General features: G+C 37.8%; 1 protein-coding gene across 1 annotated transcript in view; it reads right to left on the bottom strand.

Annotated features, from left to right (window-relative positions):
- Window positions 1-24,813, bottom strand: part of LOC127525947 (uncharacterized) — a 244,709-nt gene that overhangs the window by 43,019 nt on the left and 176,877 nt on the right. The window contains exon 5 of the mRNA XM_051919334.1: window positions 20,050-20,210. Coding sequence (XP_051775294.1) covers window positions 20,050-20,210 — 161 coding nt within the window. The remainder of the gene's footprint in view (window positions 1-20,049; window positions 20,211-24,813) is intronic.

Below are 24,813 nucleotides of genomic sequence, written 5' to 3'. Positions count from 1 at the left end.
TATACATATATATATATATATATACAGACACATATATATATATATATATATATATATATATATATACAAACATATATATATATATATATACACACACACATATATATATATACATACATATGTATATAAAAATATATATACACACACATATATATATACATATATATATATATATATATATACACACACACATATATATATACATACATATATATATATATATATGACAGCAACACTCATAACAATGACAAGACAATTACATATATATATGTAGATATGTATATATATATGTGTCAATCTATCTATGTATGTATGTCTAGATATATATATATATATAGATATGTATATATATGTGTATATATATGTAGATGTGTATATATGTAGATATGTAAATATTTATGTATATATATGTGTCTGTGTGTGTATATGTATATATATGTATATGTATATGTGTGTATATATATATATCTATACATATTAATAAAAGGCAAAGCCCTCACTGCTTCACTGACTGACTGACTGACTGACTGACTGACTCATCACTAATTCTCGAACTTCCCGTGTAGGTGGAAGGCTGAAATTTGGCAGGCTCATTCCTTACAGCTTACTTACAAAAGTTAGGCAGGTTTCATTTCGAAATTCTACGCGTAATGGTCATAACTGGAACATATTTTTTGTCCATATACTCTAATGGAGGAGGCGGAGTCACGTATCGCGTCATCACGCCTCCTACGTAATCACGTGAACTAAAAACAAGGAAGAGATTTACAGCACGAGTCAAACGCGGGAACGAAGGTAAATGACGTTAATTTTTGACTGTCTTTTAATAATGTGTAAGGATACATATTAACACATGTGCAATTAAACGTGTGTATTTACGGGGTGATTTCTCAGGCTTAAAAGCTCGCCTTTTATCAAACGTGGGAACAAAGGTAACTGACGTTGTTCACTGTCTTTTAATACTGTGCAACCATACATATTAACACATGTGCAATTAAACGTGTGCATTTACGGGGTGATTTCTCAGGCTTAAAAGCTCGCCTTTTACTAAAAAGGTAAATGCAAAACTATTTTCAATCATTCTATGATCTGCTTCTCACAACTGAAGGCACCGTGGCTGATGGTAAATGACGTTAATTTTTGAGTTTCTTTTAATACTGTGTAAGCATACATATTAACACGTGCAATTAAACGTGTGCATTTACGGGGTGATTTCTCAGGCTTAAAAGCTCACCTTTTATCAAACGCGGGAACAAAGGTAAATCATGTTCTTCACTGTCTTTTAATACTGTGTAACCATACATATTAACACATGTGCAATTAAACGTGTGCATTTACGGGGTGATTTCTCAGGCTTAAAAGCTCGCCTTTTACTAAAAAGGTAAATGCAAAACTATTTTCAATCATTCTATGATCTGCTTCTCACAACTGAAGGCACCGTGGCTGATGGTAAATGACGTTAGTTTTTGAGTGTCTTTTAATACTGTGTAAGCATACATATTAACACGTGCAATTAAACGTGTGCATTTACGGGGGTGATTTCTCAGGCTTAAAAGCTCACCTTTTATCAAACGCGGGAACAAAGGTAAATCACGTTCTTCACTGTCTTTTAATACTGTGTAACCATACATATTAACACATGTGCAATTAAACGTGTGCATTTACGGGGTGATTTCTCAGGCTTAAAAGCTCGCCTTTTACTAAAAAGGTAAATGCAAAACTATTTTCAATCATTCTGTGATCTGCTTCTCACAACTGAAGGCACCGTGGCTGATGTTACATCACTTGCTGTCCAACCATAAGCTTTCCCTTTCGGGAATCGAAGCTCTGAGGTTTTCTTTTCTTCTTAATAAAAATTTAAAAGCAATACTTCACCGCTGCTAAGCCCCTCTAGCGCTGACGTCCGAGGTTCGATTACCGTAAGCAAGTGCAGTGAGTGTGTAATTACATTCACGGCATTCGTAGTCTGATTCACAATCTGATTGTATGGGTGGTTACCTACGAGGTAACGCTTATACTTGGCCACCAAGTCAGGTCGAAGTGATCACTCGAGTAAAGACAGCTTCACAAAAAAACAGATCCTTAACAAACTGTTATTAGTATATTTTCCCTCAATTTAAAAACATTTTATTTTCTTAATAAAAATTTAAAAGCAGTACTTCGCCGGTGCGAAGCGCGTGGATTTGACCGACTGACACATACAGACATATTCATGAGTGCAGGTACTTCGGAAAGAAAGCACCGTGTAAACCTAAAGTTTAAATTAAGTTCATAGACCTACAAAAGGTTGCCATTCATTTGAGGCAAGATTGCTTTTCTTCTGTACAACTATACGTTGCATTCTCAAGAGTGTGCTTGCACGGCTTCAGATATATATGTATATATATATGTATGTCTATATATAAATATGTAAGCTTATAAGTACTGCCTTACTTCTCTTTAAGAAAGGAAGATGTAATGATACTTGATTTAAACGATTCCATGTCTTCCTGGGTTTGCGTAGCTTATTGTCAATATCTTTACACCTGTTTTTTTAAGACTTATTGACTGAAACGGGCTTTCACGAAAAAAGTTAGGGCTTTGCTACAGGATACACCCTCCACAAGTTAAGCAAGTAAAAATAAAATATATATTTCTGTTTTATTTAAACCTTTTAAGTTCGTATGCATAGCCCCATTTGGCTGTTTAATTTTTTTTTTTCTTTCTTCAGTAATATTTAATCTCCTTAAAGAAAAAGAACATATCCATTTTACTTTTTTTGTATCTCTTTAGTAATATTTTAGTGTAAAAGGATAACCAGTATTTAAACCTTTTATGTTACTTTATACATTTATTTTACACAATGTTGAAAAATGAATAAGAAAGCTACATATTTTGGCAGCTGCTGCTTTCATTTTCAATGAAATTAAAAAAGCTCTCCAAGAGAAAACGTCAATGAAGAACAAACAGTTTGCACTATCAAAAAATCAGAAACCCTCATTTTTAAAAGTTTGCTGCAGATGACTTAGCTTATTGTCAATATCTTTACACGTTTTTTTAAGACTTATTGACTGAAACGGGCTTTGACGAAAAAAGTTACGGCTTTGCTACAGGATACACCCTCCACAAGTTAAGCAAGTAAAAATAAAATATATATTTCTGTTTTATTTAAACATTTCAAGTTCGTATGCATAGCCCCATTTGGCTGTTTAATTTTTTTTTTCTTTCTTCAGTAATATTTAATCTCCTTAAGAAAAAGAACATATCCATTTTACTTTTTTTGTATCTCTTTAGTAATATTTTAGTGTAAAAGAATAACCAGTATTTAAACCTTTTATGTTACTTTATACATTTATTTTACACAATGTTGAAAAATTAATAAGAAAGCTACATATTTTGGCAGCTGCTGCTTTCATTTTCAATGAAATTAAAAAAGCTCTCCAAGAGAAAACGTCAATGAAGAAGAAACAGTTTGCACTATCTAAAAATCAGAAACCCTCATTTATAAAAGTTTGCTGCAGATGACTTAACTGAAAATAAATGAATAGTTCCTATGTGTATAATACATATTTATCTATTTTACTTATTCCTTTATTCCACCAACTTACAACATCTGAGGTACAATTTGTTACATTACTTTTGTTTTTTGCAGCACAGGCAGGTGAAGTGACTTCCTCAGGGTCACACAGTGGTGTCAGTACCAGGATTTGAACTGACAAGCTCCGGGTTTACTGAAATATTACTGAACAAAGAAAAAAAACGAAAACGGGCAAATACGGCTATGCATACAGATGTCCATCCGTCCATTATCCAACCTGCTATATCCTAAATACAGGAGCCAATAAGTACATATGTTTATATACAGTATATATATATATATGTGAATGTATGTATGTATATATGTTTGTCTATATATATATATATATATATATATATGTAGATATGTAAATTTGTATATGTATATATATGTTTTTGTGGATGTGTATATACGTATGTATATGTAGATATGTGTATATGTAGATATGTATATATATATGTATATATATGTTTATGTGTGTCTGTGTGTGTATATTATATATATAAAAGACAGCAACACTCATAACAATGACAACACAATTACATTGACAATCATGTTACGTTATTTTTAAAATGTTTCCTTTTTTTATTTTCATAACCTCTTTAACACACTACTTCTCCACTGCGAAGCGCGGGTATTTTGCTATATATATATATATGACAGCAACACTCATAACAATGACAACACAATTACATTGACAATCATGTTACGTTATTTTTAAAATGTTTCCTTTACTTTTTCATAACCTCTTTAACACACTACTTCTCATGTATATATGTATATGTGTGTGTGTGTGTATGTATATGTGTGTGTTTATGTATGTGTGTATATATATGTTGATATGTGTATATATATACATATATATCTCCTGCGGTGGGTTGGCACCCTGCCCAGGATTGTTTCCTGCCTTGTGCCCTGTGTTGGCTGGGATTGGCTCCAGCAGACCCCCGTGACCCTGTGTTCGGATTCAGCGGGTTGGAAAATGGATGGATGGATATATATATATATATATATCTATATGTATATATATGTGGATGTATATATGTATATATATGTGGATGTGTATATGTATATATATATGTAGATATGTGTATATGTAGATTTGTATATATATATATATGTATATGTATATATATGTTTATGTGTGTTTGTGTGTGTATATTATATATAAAAGACAGCAACACTTATAACAATGACAACACAATTACATTGACAATCATGTTACGTTATTTTTAAAATGTTTCCTTTTTTTTCATAACCTCTTTAACACACTACTTCTCCGCTGCGAAGCGCGGGTATTTTGCTAGTATATATATATATATATACATACATATACACACATACATGCAGTTTCAATAACATAGAAATCAATATAAACAACATTAACATCATTATCATATGAGAATATGAAGTAATATATAAGAAGCACATTTTATATAAATATAAATTATTAAACAGTAAAATCTTCTTCTGTAATTTGCTACCGTGGCTATTTGTTTGTCTGTCCAGGATTTTCAATCACCTGTAGCTCGCAAACCGTTTCACCTATTGACTTGAAATCTGGTACACATATAGTACGTCACGTCTACTATCCGCTTTATGGGTGATGATTGTATTACTCTTTTTATCTTTATTTTATTTTATTGTAGAATCAACTCCTATCTGTGCACACCAGGGCGGCCGTGGGCGGATGCGTATGGTGTATTCACTCCATGTTATCGTGCATTGCGCTATCACTGGTATTTTGATAAAAGAATTTGAACAACATATAAGAAGCGTATAAATTATTAACCAGTAAAACATTAACATTTAAGAAGTAAAGATACATTAAGTACTACTGCAGTGCCTTCGGGTATACCTCATTTTTTGTTTGCCCATTACATGCTTAAATGTATACATTTTTTGGTGTACCTACCCGAGAACACGCGACATATAACCGAGCATGGGAGAAGCATGGATTTTAAACACGTGTTGAGTTCATCTGCTGGTCTCCCTCGTGGAATAACTGGTAATGTTTGACTAAAATCTACAGCGAGTAAAACGACATTACCTCCTATTTTTTTTTACGATCTCTGAGATCTTGCTTTTTTCGGTTCAAGGCTTCATAAGCTCTTTTATGTTGTATGGTGTACTTATCCCAAACCATCATCTTTGAATGTTGCAAGACTTTCGCCTTGTATGTAGATCGGGGTAATTACATTCATTGCATTCCTAGTCTGAATCACAATCTGATTGTATGGGTGGTTACCTGGCACTGTAGGGTTGCCACCCGTCCTTTAAAATACGAAATCGTCCCGCATTTGAGAATGAAATTGCGCGTCCCGTTTTGAATCAATATGGGACGGGATTTGTCCCGTATTTTTTTTATCATTTTTTTTAAAGCAGCGTCTCATGCAAATCATCCCACACGCATTTTATGAAGATGCCTCCTTTCCTACTTTTGATTGGGTAATACTTGATGTCATCGTTAGTTTGATTGGTCTTTTTAACTGTCCAGTGAGGAGGGCGGGTCTTTTAAGTAGAGTCTGCAAACTGTTGGCACTGAGATGTGGCACCCGCTGCAGTATGTGCCCCTTATTTTTTTGTATTAAAAGTGGTAACCCTACCTGGCAGGTAACACTTATGTTTGGTCATGAAGTCGTCTAAAATCCGCCACGTGCCCTCTTTTAATTGCGAGAAGCAGATATATATAGCCAAATTCTCGCGCTTCGTTGCGGCGAAGTACTGCTTTTAATTTTTTAAGAAGAAAAGAAAACCTTTTTAAACGGATCGAAAATATACCAATAACAATTTGTTAAGGATCTGTTTTTTTGTGAACCTCGCTTTTCACAGCTGTCGCGCTACGGTGTGTGTTTCGTTTATTTGACAGTATGTAGATCGTGGTAATTACATTCATGGCATTCGTTTTCTGAATCACAATCTGACTGTATGGGTGGTTACCTGCCAGGTTACGCTTGTGGTTGGTCAGGAAGTCGCCTTACATCCGCCACGTGCCCTCTTTCTGTTCCCAGAAGCTGATCATAGAATGGTTTTAATAGTTTACTTTCAAATAATGCAAAGAGTATGCGACACGTGTTTCTCCCTAATTCTGGGCTCATCAGGCATACACACTGCATCCCCTCTCGGAAATCGAATCTCTATCGTCAGCGCCAGAGTTGAAGCCCCTAACGTTGCGGTCAGCAAGTCGGCTAACATCCGCCATGTGCCGTCTTTCAGTTGCGAGAAACAGATCATAGAATGGTTGAAACTGTTGCCCCTAACGTTGCGCCACGGCGTGTGGTTCGTTTATACCTCGTGTCTTCTCATTAAACTTTTATCTCGCGAATATGTTATTGCAATCCGCAGCGGGAGCGTTTCTATAAACTTAATTTAAACTTACGTTTTACACCGTGCTTTGTTTCCCTTATGAACATGCTTGTATGCTTCACTCGCTCCCTTCTCAATTGTTTAATGAATTTTTTGCTCTTCGCTGTTTGCGGCTCTTCCTTCATTTCTCCCTACTGCGTTCTTTTATCTCGCGAATATGTTATTGCAATCCTTAACGGGAGCGTTTCAATAAACTTAATTTAAACTTACGTTTTACACGGTGCTTTGTTTCCCTTATGAAGATGCTTCTATGCTTCACTCGCTCCCTTCTCAATTGTTTAATGAATTTTTTGTTCTTCGCTGTTTGCAGCTCTTACTTCATTTCTCCCTACTGCATTCACAATCTTTTCACGTGATTACGTGGGAGGTGTGATGACGTGACACTCAACTCCGCCTCCCACGGCCATCAAGCTGCCGTCCATTACAGTATATTGTCAAAAAAGAGGTTCCAGTTATGACCATTACGCGTTGAATGTCGAAATGAAACCTGCCTAACTTTTGTAAGTAAGCTATAAGGAATCAGCCTGCCAAATTTTAGCCTTCCACCTACACGGGAAGTTGGACAATTAGTGATGAGTCAGTCAGTCAGTCAGTCAGTGAGTCAGTGAGTCAGTGAGGGCTTTGCCTTTTATTAATTAGTATAGATTCAGAGAGTTTTAATATATACCAGTACTTGTATATACCTTTTAAATGTGAACATATTTTAAAACAAATAAATTACATACTAATGATTAATTGTGCACACTAGTGTTCCTCTTATCCATCAAAATGTTTGTAAATGCTGTGCTACACAAAGATATTTGAAAGTAGGTATTCACCTCTCACAAAACCAGTAAATGTTTTTTCTTTTTTTTGCTCACTTGCTCATTCATACTGTTATGCAAACACAGCCCAAGACCTTACTGTTTCCATCAACTAACCAATCAGTTAAACCATTCAACATTCTGGGAAATATTCTTAAAGTGGTAGGGTCACTATGTACATAGTTCACATGCCAAGCTCATACACAGATACATTACTTTTAAGACAATTATACATTGACAGAAAATCAATTTCCTGTTTCCTTTTGCATGTACAGATTTTTATCTCAATATTATAAAAAAAAAATCTTTGGGAGGGAGACTAAGGAGACGAGACGTGATTTAATTTGAAGTCCCATGAGGGACTCTTTAACTTGGTCCCAGCTCTTAAAACAAGGACAAGCGACAAGCAACAAGCAAAACACACAGCTCGCCAGCAGCAGAAACCCAGCAGATGATCCGACCGCTTCTCCTTGCGTGCGTTCTGCCACTCTAACCCCCACCACTCCTTCACAATGCAAGCAGCAGAGATGCGAAGTGGCAAAAGGACAGCTGCTGTACAGGCTTTAAAATGATTGACAGACAGCGCAACAGCAGCAGAAAGACAGCAGATGATCCGACAGCATCTCCTTAGCATGCGTTCAGCAGCCAACCCCTTGACAATGCAAGCAGCGTTATACATCCCTTGAGAAAGAGACTTAAACATGCCCGGGGCTGGAAATAAAGGACAAGTATTGTTTTTACAACGTCACGCGAGACAAGACAGTGAGGCATCATTTAAAACAAGTCCACGGACATCTAACTTAGCAGTTGTTGGATTGATGTTGGCAGACACGCTTCAAGTGCTCCCAGCACTTAAAACAACAACAAGCAACAAGCAAAACAAACAGCTTGCAGCAGAAAGCCAGCAGATGATTCGACCACTTCTCCTTAGCATGCGTTCAGCCGCACCCCCTTCACAACGCGAGCAGCATTATACATCCTGCAAGAAAGAGATTTAACCACGCCTGGGGCCGGAAATAAAGGACAAGTATTGTTTGTACAAAAGTTTTAAAGTAAAAGTGAAAATAATGCATATGTAACAATTCCCATGAAACTAACAATCTCTTTAAATTGTATATCCGGTAAACCAAACCCGGGGGTGGGCGAGCGATGCGAGCAGGGGGCATAGCCCCCTAGTATTTAAATATGTTCACAAGTTTTCCTGTAATTTTATTTTATTTTTTAAATCTATGTCACCACCCCAGTACGACATCCTCCTGCTCCGGCTGGCTGCTTTTGTTCAATTGCTGACCTAAAACTATATACAGTATTGCAGGTGGGTCCTCACTAGTGCATTATACACCTTAAGCATAACCTCCTTGACATGTACTCCACATATATAGTGCTACACGGTGTTGGGCTGTACTGAAATACTGGTTACAAATTCAGAGTACAAAATTGAGTATTCAGGATTCAGCTCACAGTATGTTTATAAAGATGTATTCAAGAATACAGTTACTTTATGAAATTGAATGCTGAATACTTTTAAACTACATCTTCTAAATAATTAAATATGGTTGTTCCTATTTATGTTTATTTAAATTTTTATTTTTTATTTTATTTTATTGTTTATTTATGTTATTCAAATAAATGCATATTAAAAATATAAATATAACATGATATAATATAAATAATATAATACAGGGCAGTGCAGGGAAACGGGAAATTTTGGAACATGGTGTTGGCAACCTTTGGGGCATAACAACCTCGTTTTGAACCCCTTGCCATTAGTTATAATGGAGTAGTGGAGTGGTGCACAATAAGCGTTCTCTGTGAAAGCCTTTTATAAGAATGGTGACAGTGTGACTGCTGCGCAAAGGGAATTTCGGCGTCATTACCAGTTAGGACGTCATGATCGTGTCCCGTCTGCTCATGCGATTACAACATGGGTGCATAATTTTGAAGAAACGGGTTCAGACTTAAAAAAGAAGTCCCCAGGTTGAGCTAGTATACTGCCTGACAATTGATAACAGCTCTTCGACGATTGTTTGGAAGGCATGTCATTTAACACAAAGGCAACATTCCATGGCCTTCGAGATCCCCAGATCTTATTGTTTGTGATTTTCTTCTGTGGGGACATCTTAAAAGCCAAGTGTACCACACACAGGTCATTCCTGCTCTTATGAAAAGAATGGAGGTAAACGGCATCAACTCAGAGAGGGAGAAGCAAGTTCGTTATGTCACGTGAATGTCACTGACAGAATAAAACTGAATAATAAAAAAAAAGTCCTAACTTTTTCAAGTAGGCAAAATTTACTCCAGGTGTTACAGACTCAAATCAAATGTGTGTTTTTACTATAATACAGTATATTACTATATTAGCATTATAGTAATAATAATAGCAGCTCACTACTCAAAACGAGAAGCGCCCAGACTCAAACTGGCAACCTTTTGGTTATAAGGCAGCAGTTCTTACCTCTGCACCACCCAACAAGCCATATCAACATTCTATCGATTGACATTTGAGTGGGTTTTTAACTCATTGAGAACAACATATAAATTGCATGATTTGTTTTTCTTTGGTTATATTCTTGAATAAAAGCAGCCATGTTTATTTGATATTTGGACTACAGTAAAGTCTTCACACATTATACACTTCACGTCATTATTACTGTACTATAATATGGAAAAAGTTTCTGTTTTAGGTATGTGTTTAGGTTTTCTTGCCTCACATTTTCTGTTATCCTACATTTACCCTGATCGTTGTAGACACGGAACACACTTGAAATTTATGTATTCCAAATAATGTATTCCAAATAATGATATCTTTGTATGGAAACAACTTCAAAATATGGTGGTGACCTCCAGCTGGACACCTTGTGCATTACTGGTTAACCAGAATTGCTAGATTCAAAACCAGAAGTTGAATCAGGTGATGTCAGCCATGTGATGGTTTGAAGGTCAATGTCTCTGACACCTTAGCATCTAAGTTTGTGAACACTCAAGTAAAGTTCTCTGTGCATTTATCTGTTTATTTTGACAAAACAATTTAGATATTTGATCTCTGGCTTGTTCTCTTAACTTTGACTTACTATTAGCATTTTGAGCTCAGATGAAAGTAAGATTCTCTGGCAATAAACCTAACCTTATATAGTATAAATGTCAATCATATGTATTTACTAACTTATTTAAGCATTTGAGGATAAATGTAATCTAGGCCTGGGCATTGTTAGATTTTAGCCTATTCAATTAAAGCAGTGCTTCGCACTTTGCTATTTTAAAATCACTAAGCACCTCCTTAAGTCATTTATTACTTTCTTTTTTATAATTTTTATTTAAAGAAGCTAACATTCATTACAATCAAGACTTACTTTAACAAAAAAGAAAGTAAACTTACATACTTTTGAGTCAGACTAAACAAACCTTTGAAGAGGTTATTGACTTCATCAAACATGTGAACTTCAGAAAAATGCATTTGCAGTTTCACTGTCTGTATTGTGGTAATTAATTTGTCTTGTTATGATGTTATGAAGTTTGGATTTTATATCTTACAGTAATTAAGCACATTTACTACATTTACAATGTGATTGAAAGATGTTTTCTAGTAACCTAGGACTGCTGAGACAAGATGTAAGCAGACTACATTAGACCGTCAACAGGAAACTATATGTTTTACTTTTACTGCATGAGAAAGTAGACAAAGAAAGGAGCTGAAAATAGAAAGGCAATGCTGGAAATTAATGATCTGTCTATAGGACAATTGTATGCATTTTTGTTGACCATGCTTACTTATAATATATAGTATTGTTTCTTTTCCCTTGTGTCCAGCTAGCAAATGGAAGCAGCCAATGATAAAAATCTTTGTATGATGTAAGTAATCTAATTTGGTACCTTTACTTGTGTATAAAAAGACCTCAACAAGAAGAAAAGGGTGTGCGTCTAATTACAGAGTCATGTAATAGGAGTGCTCCCTCTTCAAAAAGAATAAATGGTTTATGATTTAAATGTCCTCCTGCCTGTTTTCTCTTAAATGTTTTAAGCCACCCAGGTGGTGACGGTCATTACTACTACAGTATATTCTAGCTTGCTCCCTTACCATTCTCAATACTCTTCATGTCCATCCTGATCTTTCCTTACTAGTAAAATACTGAATAAAGTCTCATTAGGTTATATTTTGCTTTCCTGCAAAATTTCTCTCTAATTGTAATTTAGCTTTTCTAAAATCCTTTTTAATTGTTGTTTTCGTACTCTGATATGAAACAGACATTTATTAAATCAAAAAAACTCCTGTTCTTGTGCTGCACTATCCGTCTCCTCTCACACCATTTTCAGAATTCACACTATCTCCCCAAAAGCAGTTGTTCCCAGATTGCATAACAGCATGCGTAGAATTCACATTAAAACATGGCATACAGACAAAAGCGGAAATGTGCATACGCACAAAAAAATCCAGATGCATAAATCTGTGCGAATGCCAATTTCCACGTTCTTCCGCTCCATAAATCCTGGTCAGCGTGAAAAGTAACACACGTGCACGTGCTTGCTGCCCCACCCCAACTCCTCCCAGAATTAGCATTCTGTGAAAAGACAATTTCAGTGAATACAAAGTGGAGGCAAGGAAAAATGTACTATTTGTTGGTTTAAACAGTGGTATAAACAACAAAAGGAAGCTGATTGAGTGACATAGAGTGGCAGAGAAACTCGAAAGCTCAAGTTCACAAAGTCGCACAGTCCCCGAAATAAAAAAGAAGTTGTCAGATATCAAAGTCGCTGTGAAAAGGCGAGTTGTAGCCCACTGTCTGAGTGTCATATGAAAGCTTATTAGGGTACAGAGAAAGAAAAAAAAATAGGGACACAATGAGAAAAAAGCTTGAAATGTCAACTTTAATCTTGAAATTTGCACTTTTAATCATGTACTTTATTTTGTCATTAAAGTAGAACATCATTAACTTCATCTTTAAATCAATTCATTTGCTAGTTTCTCAAATACCATTGTAACTAAAGTAATACATTAAATGCTTTGTTTTGTATGTGTTCTTCTATGTGCTCTATGTGTGTGAATCACTACGTGCTTCTTAAACAGGCTTTCTCTTCCACCGACGGGATAGAGAATCCATTACATTCATGATATTACAGTTCTCTGAATAAATTAAATACTGAGATGTATACTTGATATCATTTTCATGATGATACGAGTTAAAGCAAGTTATTAAACATGGGAACACGGTGGTGCAGTTATAGTGACGAGCTGGTGCCACGTCCAGAGATTGTTCCTGCCTCCTGCAAGATGCTTGCTGCGCCGTGCGCAACCTTCGATAAAATAATTTATTGCAGCAGTACTGTCTCTTTGAAATGTACTAACCTCCAATTTCTGTCCTTCCTTTTCTTTCTCCAAGTAACCAATCACCACACAATCAGCTCAGTAATAGATGTTAAGCCATCTGTAAGCTTAAAACACTGATTCTTCAAAACTTTTAAGGAACATTGAAATATCTTCATAGTACATGTTTAATTATTCTATCCATCTATCCTGCCAGTGTCGCACCAGCCCCAGCAAAATTACAGCGTGAGGCAGGAACAATCCCTGCTAGCGCTGAGACACTGTGTCCTCACATGTTTAGTTATTAACAATATAGATTATTTAAATGATATTAACATTTTATCTGTCTAATGTAATAAACAAATTTTGCTGCATTTCATCTTAAAAATGATATTGTCATCATATGTAAATACGCGCTGTGGCAGATGGCTGGGGACCCTACCCAGTCGGGACGCCTGGACGGTCCACGAGAGGGGACAATACCTTCCCTGGGCCAAGGAGAGGAATTGAAGAAGGGTCAAAAGATAGTGGATTTTGCAAAAAGGATGGGCATGGCTGTGGTGAATATGTATTTTAAGAAGAGGGAGGAATATAGGGTGACGTACAAGAGTGGAGGAAGATGCACACAGGTAGATTATATCCTATGCAGAAGAGTCAATCTGAATGAGACTAAAGACTGCAAAGTGGTGGCAGGGGAAAGTGTAGTTAGGCAATATAGTTTGGTAGTCTGTAGGACGACGCTGGAGATCAAGAAGAAGAGGAGGAGAGGGAGGGCAGAGCAAAGGATCAAATGGTGGAAATTGAAAAAGGAAATCTGCAAGGTTGAGTTTAGGGAGGAGATAAGACAGGCACTGGGTGGCAGTGAAGAGTTACCAGACAGCTGGGTAACTGCAGCAGAAGTAGTAAGAGTGACAGCAAGAAGGGTGCTTGGTGTGACATCTGGACAGAGGAAGGAGGAAAAGGAAACTTGGTGGTGGAATTTGGAAGTACAGGAGAGTATACAGAGGAAGAGAATGACGAAGAAGAAGTGGGATAGTCAGAGAGATGCAGAAAGTAGACAAGAGTACAAAGAGATAAGGTGCAAGGTGAAGAGAGAGGTGGTGAAGGCTAAAGAAAAGGCGTATGATGAGTTGTATGAGATGTTGGACACTAAGGAGGGAGAAAAGGACCTGTTCCGATTGGCTAGACAGAGAGACCGAACTAGGAAAGATGTGCAGCAGGTTAGGGTGATAAAGGATAAAGATGGAAATGTACTCACAAGTGAGAAGGGTGTGTTGAGCAGATGGAAACAGTACTTTGAGAGGCTGATGAAAGAAGAGAATGAGAGAGAGAGAGAAGGTTGGAGACAGTGAATCAGGAAATGCAAAGGATTAGCAAGGAGGAAGTAAGGACAGGAGGATGAAGAATGGGAAGGTCATCGGCCGAGATGATATACCTGTGGAAGCATGGAGGTATTTAGGAGAGATGGCAGTGGTGTTTTTAACCAGTTTGTTAAATGGAATTTTGGAAAGTGAGAGGATGCCTGAGGAGTGGAAAAGAAGTGTACTGATACCAATTTTTAAGAATAAGGGGGATGTGCAGAGCTGTAGTAACTACAGGGGGATAAAATTGATGAGCCACAGCATGAAGTTATGGGAAAGAGTAGTGGAAGCTAGATTAAGAAGGGAGCTGATGATTAGTGAGCAGCAGTATGGTTTAATGCCAGGAAAGAGCACCACAGATGCAATGTTTGCTCTGAGGGTGTTGATGGAGAAGTTTAGAGAAGGCCAGAAGGAGTTGCATTGCATCTTTGTGGACCTGGAGAAAGCATATGACAGGGTGCCTAGAAAGGAGTTGTGGTATTGTATGAGGAATTCGGGAATGGCAGAGAAGTATGTAAGAGTTGTACAGGATATGTACGAGGGAAGTGTGGCAGTGGTGAGAACTGCAGTAGGAGTGATGGATGCATTCAACATGGAGGTGGGATTAGATCAGGGATCAGCTCTGAGCCCTTTCTTATGGTGATGGACAGGTTGACAGACAAGATTAGACAGGAGTCCCCCTTGCACTATGATGTTTTCTGATGACATTGTGCTCTGTAGCGAGAGTAGGGAGCACGTCTTGGAGACCCTGGAGAGTTGGAGGTTTGCTCTGGAGAGGAAAGGAATGAAGGTCAGTAGGAACAAGACAGAACACATGTGTGTGAATGAGAGGGAGGTCAGAGGAATGGTGAGGATGCAGGGAGTAGAGTTGGTGAAGATGGATGAGTTTAAATACTTGGGATCAATAATTCAGAGTAATGGGGATTGTGGAAGAGAGGTGAAAAAGAGAGTGCAGGCAGGGTGGAATGGGTGGAGAAGAGTGTTAGGAGTGATTTGTGACAGATGGGTATCAGCAAGAGTGAAAAGGAAGGTCTACAGGATAGTAGTGAGACCAGCCATTTTATATGGGTTGGAGATGGTACAATTGACCAGAAAGCAGGAGACAGAGCTAGAGGTGGCAGTGTTAAAGATGTTAAGATTTTCACTGGGTGTGATGAGAATAGACAGGATTAGAAATGAGTACATTAGAGGGTCAGCTCAGGTTGGAAGGTTGGGAGACAAAGTCAAAGAGGTGAGATTGCGTTGGTGTGGACATGTGCAGAGGAGAGATGCTGGGTATATTGGGAAAAGAATGTTAAGGATAGAGCTGCCAGGAAAGAGGAAAAGAGGAAGGCCTAAGAGAAGGTTTATGGAGGTGGTGAGAGAGGACATGCAGGTGGTGGGTGTAACAGAGCAAGATGCAAAAGACAGGACGATATGGAAGAAGATGATCCGCTGTGGCAACCCCTAACGCGAGCAGCCAAAAGAAGAAGAAGAGTTTAACAACTTAGCAAAAGTTTGAGATTAAGCCACATGTAATTGAACTTTGATAGGAACATGTCATTCCTAAAGAGCAGAGGCTAACAATTAGTATCCCATTGTACAAAAAGGGGGATCAGGCTGGTCCAAGCAACTACAGACCGGTAAGCTTAATATGAATCACAGGTAAATTAATGGTAGCAGTTAATAAGGAAATAATCAAGCTAAATATCTAGAAAAGGCATATTAGCAAATACTCATCATAGGTTCAGATGAACTTACTGTGTAGAAACCAGGGGCACTCCAGCTGCACCAACCCTTTCATAGACAGGCAGAGACATGAACTCAGCACAAAACACATTTATTTCCACATGGTAAGCACGTCTCCCTTGCTCCCCTCAACAGCACAGTACAACAAGCACCAAATATGTAGTCCCTTCTTCTTCCTTTCTTCTCTCTTTGTTGTTCTGCCTCCACTCCTCCTCTGGCAAGCTTGGTCCTCTACCATCTGACTCTGGTTTGTTAAGTGGAGTGAGGCGGCTCCTTTTTTGTTGGTCCTGGGAGACTTCCAGGTGGTTCATTAATTAGACCTAGAATCATTCCCAAGTGTGGTGAAAGCCCAAAGTAGGGCACTGCAGCTCCCCCTGGTTAGTCCCCACTGAACCCAACAGAGCTGTGCCAAACTCCAACTCCCAGCTTGCCCTTTGGGAATGTATGGTGCCACAGCCACCCAGGAGGTTTGCCCTCTAGCATCCCTGAGGTACTTCCATCCAGCTGGTGTCCCGGCTGGGTAATGGCCATAGCCGCCTGTCAAAACTGTTATGCTGAAATTCTATGTAGAAGCAACAAAAGCATACAATAAGAGATACATATGATATTATTTTCCAGGATTTTCAGAAGGTTTTAAATAAGGTATCATATGAATGGTTAATGGTTAATTCAGGGAACGGTAAAAGAGAGCAGAACCTTATCAGAATTATCCATCCATCCATCCTCCAACCCGCTATATCCTAACTACAGGATCATGGGGGTCTGCTGGAGCCAATCCCAGCCAACACAGGGCACAAGGCAGGAAACAAACCCCGGGGAGGGCACCAGCCCACCGCAGGGCACATACACTCTAAGCACAATTTAGAATCGCCAATGCACCTAACCTTGCATGTCTTTGGACTGTGGGAGGAAACCCACACAAACACAGGGGAAACATGCAAACTCCACGCAGGGAGGAACTGGGAAGTGAACCCAGATCTCCTAACTGCGAGGCAGCAGTGCTACTACTGCGCCACAATGCCACCCTTATCAGAATTAGGTGATACTAAAAGTGGTGTCCCTCACCGGTCAGTTCTGGGACTGCAGTCCTTTTATATATATAAGTGATTGGGACAAGAATATAATCAATAAATTGGTTATGTTTCCAGATGGTGCCAAACTAGGGGGCAGATTTGTTTCAGGTGAAATATAAATGTAAAGTGTTACATATAGGAATTAAAAATATTATATTTTAATACACAATTAGATGTCTGAAACATAAAATCCCACATTATGATAAGGACCTAAGAGTAACAGTAGACTTGTCATAGGTACAGGTACAGAAGTGATCAAGAAAGCTAATAGGATCTTAGGTTATACAGTATATCATCATGTGTGGAGTATACGTCAAGGGAGGTTATAAATAACACACTAAAAAGGTCTCCATATTACAAAAATGACATAGCATTGCTAAAGGATGTCCAAAGAAGAACAATCAGGCTGATTCCAGTACTAAGGGGTACGAGCTATGACAAGAGATTAAACCTTTTCAGTTTGGAAAAGTTCATGGAAGAGGTGACATGATCAAAGTGTTTAAACTTTTGAAAATTATGAAAATAACTAATACAGTAGCTCACAGTTTTTACTTTAAAAAATTCTTCAACTAGAGCATAGAGCAGAGTTCACCCTTAGAATGTTAGAATATTTTTGTTTTTCAGAAAATGGTCATAGATGGAATAAATTACCAAGCTGCTTGGTACAGAGTAGCCCTTTGACTAGGCCATTCCAAAACATTTACATGTTTCCCTTTAAACCACTCCAGTGTAACTTTAACAGGATGTTTAGGGTCATTGTCTTACTAAAAGGTAACCCTTCGTACCAGTTTCAATCTCTGGCAGACTGCAACAGGGTTTCCTCAGGAATTGCCTTTTACTAAGTGCCATACATCTTTCCTTCAGTCCTTACCAGTTTTCCTGTCCCTGGTGATGAAAAACATCCCCACAGCATGATGCTGGCACCACCATGCTTGACTGTGGGAATGGTGTTCTTGGAGCAATGGGAAGGGTTGGGTTTGCACCACACATGACGTTTCCTATTATGCTGAAAAAAGTTCAATTTTAGTTTCATCTACCAGAGAACTTTCTTCCATATGTTTGGGGAGTCCGCCACATGCTATTGGACAAACACCAAATGATGTTTTCCAAGTTTTTTTGTTTTTTCAAGCAATGTTTTTTTTTTCTGATCACTCTTCCATAAAGCCCCTTTATGGCTTAAAGTGGTCCTACAGAAAGCTCCTTCAGTGTTATCCTTGGTGTCTTTGTTGCATCTCTGAGCCTTCCTTGTCCGGTCTGTGTGGTTTGGTGTGACGTCTTCTCTTGTCAGGTTTTGTAGTGGTGTCATATTCTTTCAGTTTTGTTATATGGGATTTAATTGTTATCTGTGGGTATTCTAAGTTTGGGATATTTTTTATAACCTAACCCTGTTTGGAGTGCTCTTTGGTCTTCATGATGCTTGTGTAGCAATGTTGCAGAGTCAGGGGCCTTTCAGAACAGGTCTATTTATACAGACATCATGTGACAAATCATGTGACACACTGATTGCATAGAGGTGGACCCTAATCAACTAATTATGTGATTTCTGAAGTTAACTGGTTGGACCAGTTCTTATTCAGGGATTTATTTAGTTTTTTTTTAATATATTTTATTTAGGTATTTTATTTCACTTCAGTAATTTGGTTGATATTGTTAAGTTCATTACATAAAATCCAAATAAAAATCCATTTTAATTCCAGATTATAATGCAACAAAATAGGACAAACACTAAAGGGGATGAACACTTTTGTAAAGCACCGTATAAATACTGTGACACGTGAGTCGCTGTCTTGTACTCCAAAAATTTGGCTGAGTCTCAGCTTTATTCAGCTTGAAACAGGAACAGCATGGTTATTTATTATAGTGAGATCTACCACTCTCCTATACACAGACACAGAAAATGGGCAGGGTTGGGATCAGTTCAGTGGCCAAGTTATACTTTTCCCTGCATTTATAATGCTCCTTGCATCACTCATTGGCAACAGGTGCTTATAGTGCGAGCACAATCGGCTCGTAGTTGTTGTTGCTGCTCTGGTGGTGTGGGACTGCGAACCTGTGGTTGCCTCGACAACAAACAAACAACCCTCCACAGACGCGGCAATCACACTTCGACTTATCGCCCCATTGCGTTGGGGCAGGGTGGGGGGTCACAAGAGAGTTCAGGAACCTCTCAGTACTATTAGCAACAGCAGATTTAAAATAGAGGTATATCTGTCTAAAAGCAATAGACATTTAAGTAAAATTATTTTCTCTTTTTATTAGTATCAAGTACTATTATATTCTTCATATATCACATTAGGACATTGGAATGCAAAATTCTTCAAAATGCCCACCTCTATGCTTGTACTTTTTAGAGATCTGGTGCAACATCAACTCTAACATACACCAACATGAATGTGTTTCCTTTCATCACACAAAGGGTGCATATTCTACTTAAACTTGTTCTAGGGCAATGGGAATCTTCTTACTCATAAAAATGGGATGCACCCATAAGCACAAAAAGGCAAAATTTTAAAAAAAAACTTTAAACTCTATATACCATTTTCTAAGCCACCCTGAGCAGGGTTGTTGCAAACCAAATGTAATTTAATTTGTAAACTCTCTATATTGCCTCCACCATTAGGCACTTTAGATCTGAATGGACATGAAATCTTAATGTATCAACTGCAGCTACTTTTTACATAAAAAGTAGCTGCAACTACCTACGTCCTAGAAATGCAATATAACTGAATTGTGAAATAAAGCTGTATTTTACATTTACAAATTGAAACATGCTATGAAAACAATTTTAAATGTTTCAAAAATTCCAATGAATGTGTTATTAAAAGAATGCATTTGTAAAATTAAAAAATGAACAGATACATACTTCTGGTGCCATTTTAATAATATCCGAGTAAAGTTTGCACGCTTCTTCTTGCTTATCCTCAGTTCGAGAATAAGCTTGTGCAAGGCCTAGATGATAGTAAGGTGATGGTTGGTTTATTAACACCAATTCAGAACTTTCACTTCCCATAGTCTTAGGTTCATCTAGAAAAACACAACCAATTATAAAATTTAGAATAAGCAAGTAAGACATTGATTTTTATAAAAGCATTAGATTAAGAACCAAAATTGTAATGACTTAATTGACATTTTGTTTTTATTGCATTCTTTAAAAAGTTTTTAAATAAATGTGCATTACTTTTTCTTGAATTGGTGCTTTAATTGCAAATTTCCATCATGAATTTATAGTACAGTGTAAAAAAGATTAAACTAGTAACATTAAAGCAAATTGTTTAGCAATATAACCAAATAATTTAAAGAAAAAAGTAAATGAGTATAATGCAATTGTACTTTTAAAAAACACATCAGATATTTACAATTAAAGGAAAACATATTAGCAAATTATTAGCATTATTATTATTTTCCTTTGATAGTATAGTGACAAACTGGTCAGCTCTGCATCTCCTTGGTTCCAGGGACCTGGGTTCTAAACTCAACTATTGCAATATTACTACCAAACATGGGATTTTTTGAGTAGGTTCTTCTGATATTAAGGGGTGATTTATACATTAATGGTTTAAGAAAGGCAAAAAAATTAAAGTTGATTTTAAAAAAATGTGTTACAAAGTTATTCTGTTCACTCTCTTTTCTCTGTTTACGATCGCAGTGGCATTGGAAAAGGTGAGACCACCTGATCCCTAAAACAGTTTCCAGACATTTCTGGGGATTTTCTCTGCATTCCCAACACAGTAAAAAGATGTAATGCCTCAATCATGACCTGGTTCTGCTCTGGGTCTTTTCTCTTTCGGCCATGCACCACAGAATAAACAGTTCTACTCAACAGCCTTCCCATCTTGTCCTCCTCACAATACCTCAGAAAGTCAGCTCATCAAAACTACTCAGCTTTATATATCCTGTTAAAATTGTAAAAGTTTGGTACTATTTTATTGCCAAAAATAGGTTTATGTAAAAGTCATGTTCTTTAAAAAATATTTATGCATTTTGACTACATTTTAATTTATATGACTTATGAAAGTATTAGTGTTAATTTTGGAAACATACATAGTTTTTGTATTTCTTTGATTAAATGTTTATTAGATGGCATTGGGTAAGGCTGAAAATTGAAGCTTGCCAAGATGTAAAAGTGATTTTTCAATGAGAGCATACAGAGGCTGCCTAGACAAAATATAGCAGCAAAAGGAAAATCTGAGGTAGGAAAGACTTGTTAGCTTGCACGATAGTGGAGAGAAAATTAGCAATAGTAATCCTAAACGTTGAGATATGGTGTGTGTTGCAGTCCCAAAGTATATGGTCTCATCCATTACGGGAGATGGACATCTGAAGCAGAACTCTGTTAGCAGCAGTGTTATTTTTTCTCTTTTTTATCATCCCAAGTGTTATGGTGTATAAAATCTGGACATTTTGGTTTCCATTATATTTTGTTCGAGACAAGACAACAGATGAACTAAGACAGATTAAAGCAGGTTTTGTCACACCTCACTTTCAAACAGCTGTTTCCTACATTGAAAGGAAGACATTCTGGGGCTCAATTATTTTACAACCTGGGAAAGGATGCACCCCAGGCTATTGATTACTTTATGGATGGACATCTGGGATTTATGGCCTGGGAAAGGGAAACAGGCAATATCAAAGAACTTTATTATCTGGGAAAGAGTTTGAGCAAAATTCATCCATCATATTGACAGCCAGCCAATCAGGTGCTTGGAACATTCATGTGCTGTGAAACCATGGCATGAAACTTTATAATAAATATGCCTCACTTTGAAAGAAACATCAGAAGAAGCAGAAGAAGAGAAACAGTGACGACGGAAGAGCAAAGTTAGAGAACAAAACAAAGGCACGTGTTCCAGTTTTCATCCGATCGTCAGTCAACAGCATTCTCATGAACATTGACTGCTAAATCAAATGCCGCCCTGGGACTTTCATCCTTGACATCACTGATTCCTTTCAGTAAGCTTTTTTTAAGACTATTTTATCCAGACGTTACTATCGATCTTATTTTCTATTACTTATTATTGTTCTTTAATAAATAGTAACTTGTTTTCATCTTTCTATGCTTTGTCTTAATGTCTAGAGTGATTGAAGTAATAAGGTAGATTTCTAAGAGCACCTGTCGTAGCTGGAGATTTTGCCATTAGCTCTGTGCTGCGGGGTTTTAAGGCTGAGAGTGAGGCGCCACTCAATAGTTAGGGGGCAGTATGAGAAGAAGGTATTCTTGGCTGATAAATGGCCTATAGTCAAGGATACTGAGTCTTTGTATGTTTTAATATTTTCTTGGAGACCAAAAGTAACATTTAGGTCTGAGGTTTATTTAAAACATCATACGTTGTCCGTGCCGATAAATAAATAAGTCTCTTGATGTGCTGAGAGAGTGACAAGTTGTGTTATACTTAAAGCATTTGTGTGGTTTTTAAGTGCTAAAAGTTAGCCAACTGTGTGTGTGTCATTTGTAGGGCACTGTTGTGGTTAGGGTCTGAGTGTGTGTGAATCTATGTATGTGTGTGTTATTATTTAGGGTGCGGGAGTAGACCAATCCAATAACGAGCTTGACATTGAAGAGGGTAAATAGACGATAACACATTTTGGCGCTGCGAGCAGGGTAGTTGGAGTAATCATGTCACGCACCCCGTTTGTATGGAAATTTTCTAATCTAAACGTCAAGGAAGGATCGTTTTCGGGCGGCGACAGTGCTGTAATTACAGGCTGGCATCCAGCCGGCAGATGGCAGCCTGTATCCAGTAATGTGGCCCGCTGTAGCAGCGGAACCGTCTCCGGAAAATATTGCGGAGGCAATAGCTAGTTTAAAATTAGCTGATAAAAAAGAAGGCGTACAAAAACCTACAGGTTTGATAGGTTGGATGCTTTTAACTGCCTTAGAAACTTTAGAGGCAGAGATAGAAGAATTGAGGAGGGTTTTAGATAGGATTGAATTAGAGCATTCATGGACACGTGAATGTCTTAAAACAGCATCAGAAACAAGTGATGCGTGGCAAAAGAAATGTGAGAGTTTGGCATGTAGAGTAATAACAGCTAAAAGAAAGACAACACAGAAAAAGAAACCAAACAATATTCCTACAGCTAAAGTACGTGCTCTTGTTGCAGGAACTTGGGATCCTGCAACATGGGATGGGAATATTGAGGATACTGATGACGATTGGATAGAGGAATGGGAGCAGGAGGAAAAAGAATTAAGCACGGTTGAGGAACAGAATAGTTTTTCCCCAGTACATAATTCCATGTGTAATCAAGAACGAAAGAAAGTACGTCCAGTTATAGAAGAAAGAATACAACAGACTAGTGGGGGACATTCAAAAGCATCACGTACTGTGCGAGATTTTACACAGGGTGAACTCCTAGATATAGGCAGACAGTATAGACAGAAACCAGGAGAGCGCATACTAACATGGCTCCTCAGAGTATGGGATGAAGGAGGAGAATCTGTGCAGTTAAGACAAAGAGAAGTGGGGCATCTCGGGGCTCTTACTACAAATCCTAAATTGCGTAATGTGCTTAGAAGGATGGCTTCTGAAGACATGAGACCTCTCACAGACTGGCTTGCTAGTGGAATACGTGTGGCATGGCAAGATCGTAGTGATCTACCTTTAGAGGACAGGTCTTGGAAAGATATTAAGGAAGCTACGCAGCTTGTTAGGGAAATGGGAATTCGGGCAGCTTTATATGAGTTAATTGCAGACATTTCAGAGCCTTTTGAAGGACCAGATATGCAGCAGATGACTCCTGGGATGAAGAATAGATTAATCAAACAAGCACCCCCTTTTCTGAAGGGTGTATTGATTACTAGTCTGGGGGGAGAACAGATGGTGTCAGTCTGGGAAGTGGTATCTTTACTAGGTCAGATAGAGGAGAATGAGTATGGAAGTAGTAGTGGTACTAAAATTAGGGAGCTGAAAAAGAAAGTGGGTCCCTGGAGACCTGATAGAAAACAAATGTGGTATGATTTAATAAATGCAGGGATCTCTAGACAGGAAATAAATGGTTTGCCTACTTTAGAACTTTATGAAATGTGGGGTAAGATTTTGAAGAAAGGTGAACAACAGGAAGAAAAGCCCAGTGCTCCACCTTTAGAAGTACCACAAAAGCAGGGGCCAGTAAAGGAAGGTTCAGATAATAAAATAAAGGAGAAACGGTTTCCAGTTCTGGGCAAGGGATGGAAAACCCCTGAGCCTAGAGATTGAAGGGAAGGTGGGTCCCCTGCAGCAGAGGTAAGGGCAGTAATGGTGGGGGATCTACGCCCATATACACCTCTGACAATTTTCTGGAGAAAGGGACAAGTACAGCGTGTTTTAGCTTTAATTGATACAGGAGCAGAAGTAACTTTGATTCATGGCAACCCAGATAATTTTGAGGGTGAATGTGTAACTGTTACAGGCTATGGAGGCAGTGAAATTCTGGCCAAAATAGTACAGCTGAGGCTTGCTATTGGAAATAGTACTCCTTTTAAAGCTCCTGTGTTGATCAGTGCTGTAGAGGAATATATTTTAGGGATAGACATTTTACGAGGGCAAACTATAAAGACTGAGTGGGGAACTTTTAGTTTTGGAATTCGGTCTTTAAAAATTAGTCCTGTAAAACAGATAGTGAGGGGGGAAGCTAAATGGTCACCTTT

This window comes from Erpetoichthys calabaricus, chromosome 15 (assembly GCF_900747795.2).
Source record: "Erpetoichthys calabaricus chromosome 15, fErpCal1.3, whole genome shotgun sequence".
NCBI classification, from domain to species: domain Eukaryota; kingdom Metazoa; phylum Chordata; class Cladistia; order Polypteriformes; family Polypteridae; genus Erpetoichthys; species Erpetoichthys calabaricus.
This window is presented reverse-complemented; position numbering and strand designations above follow the sequence as displayed.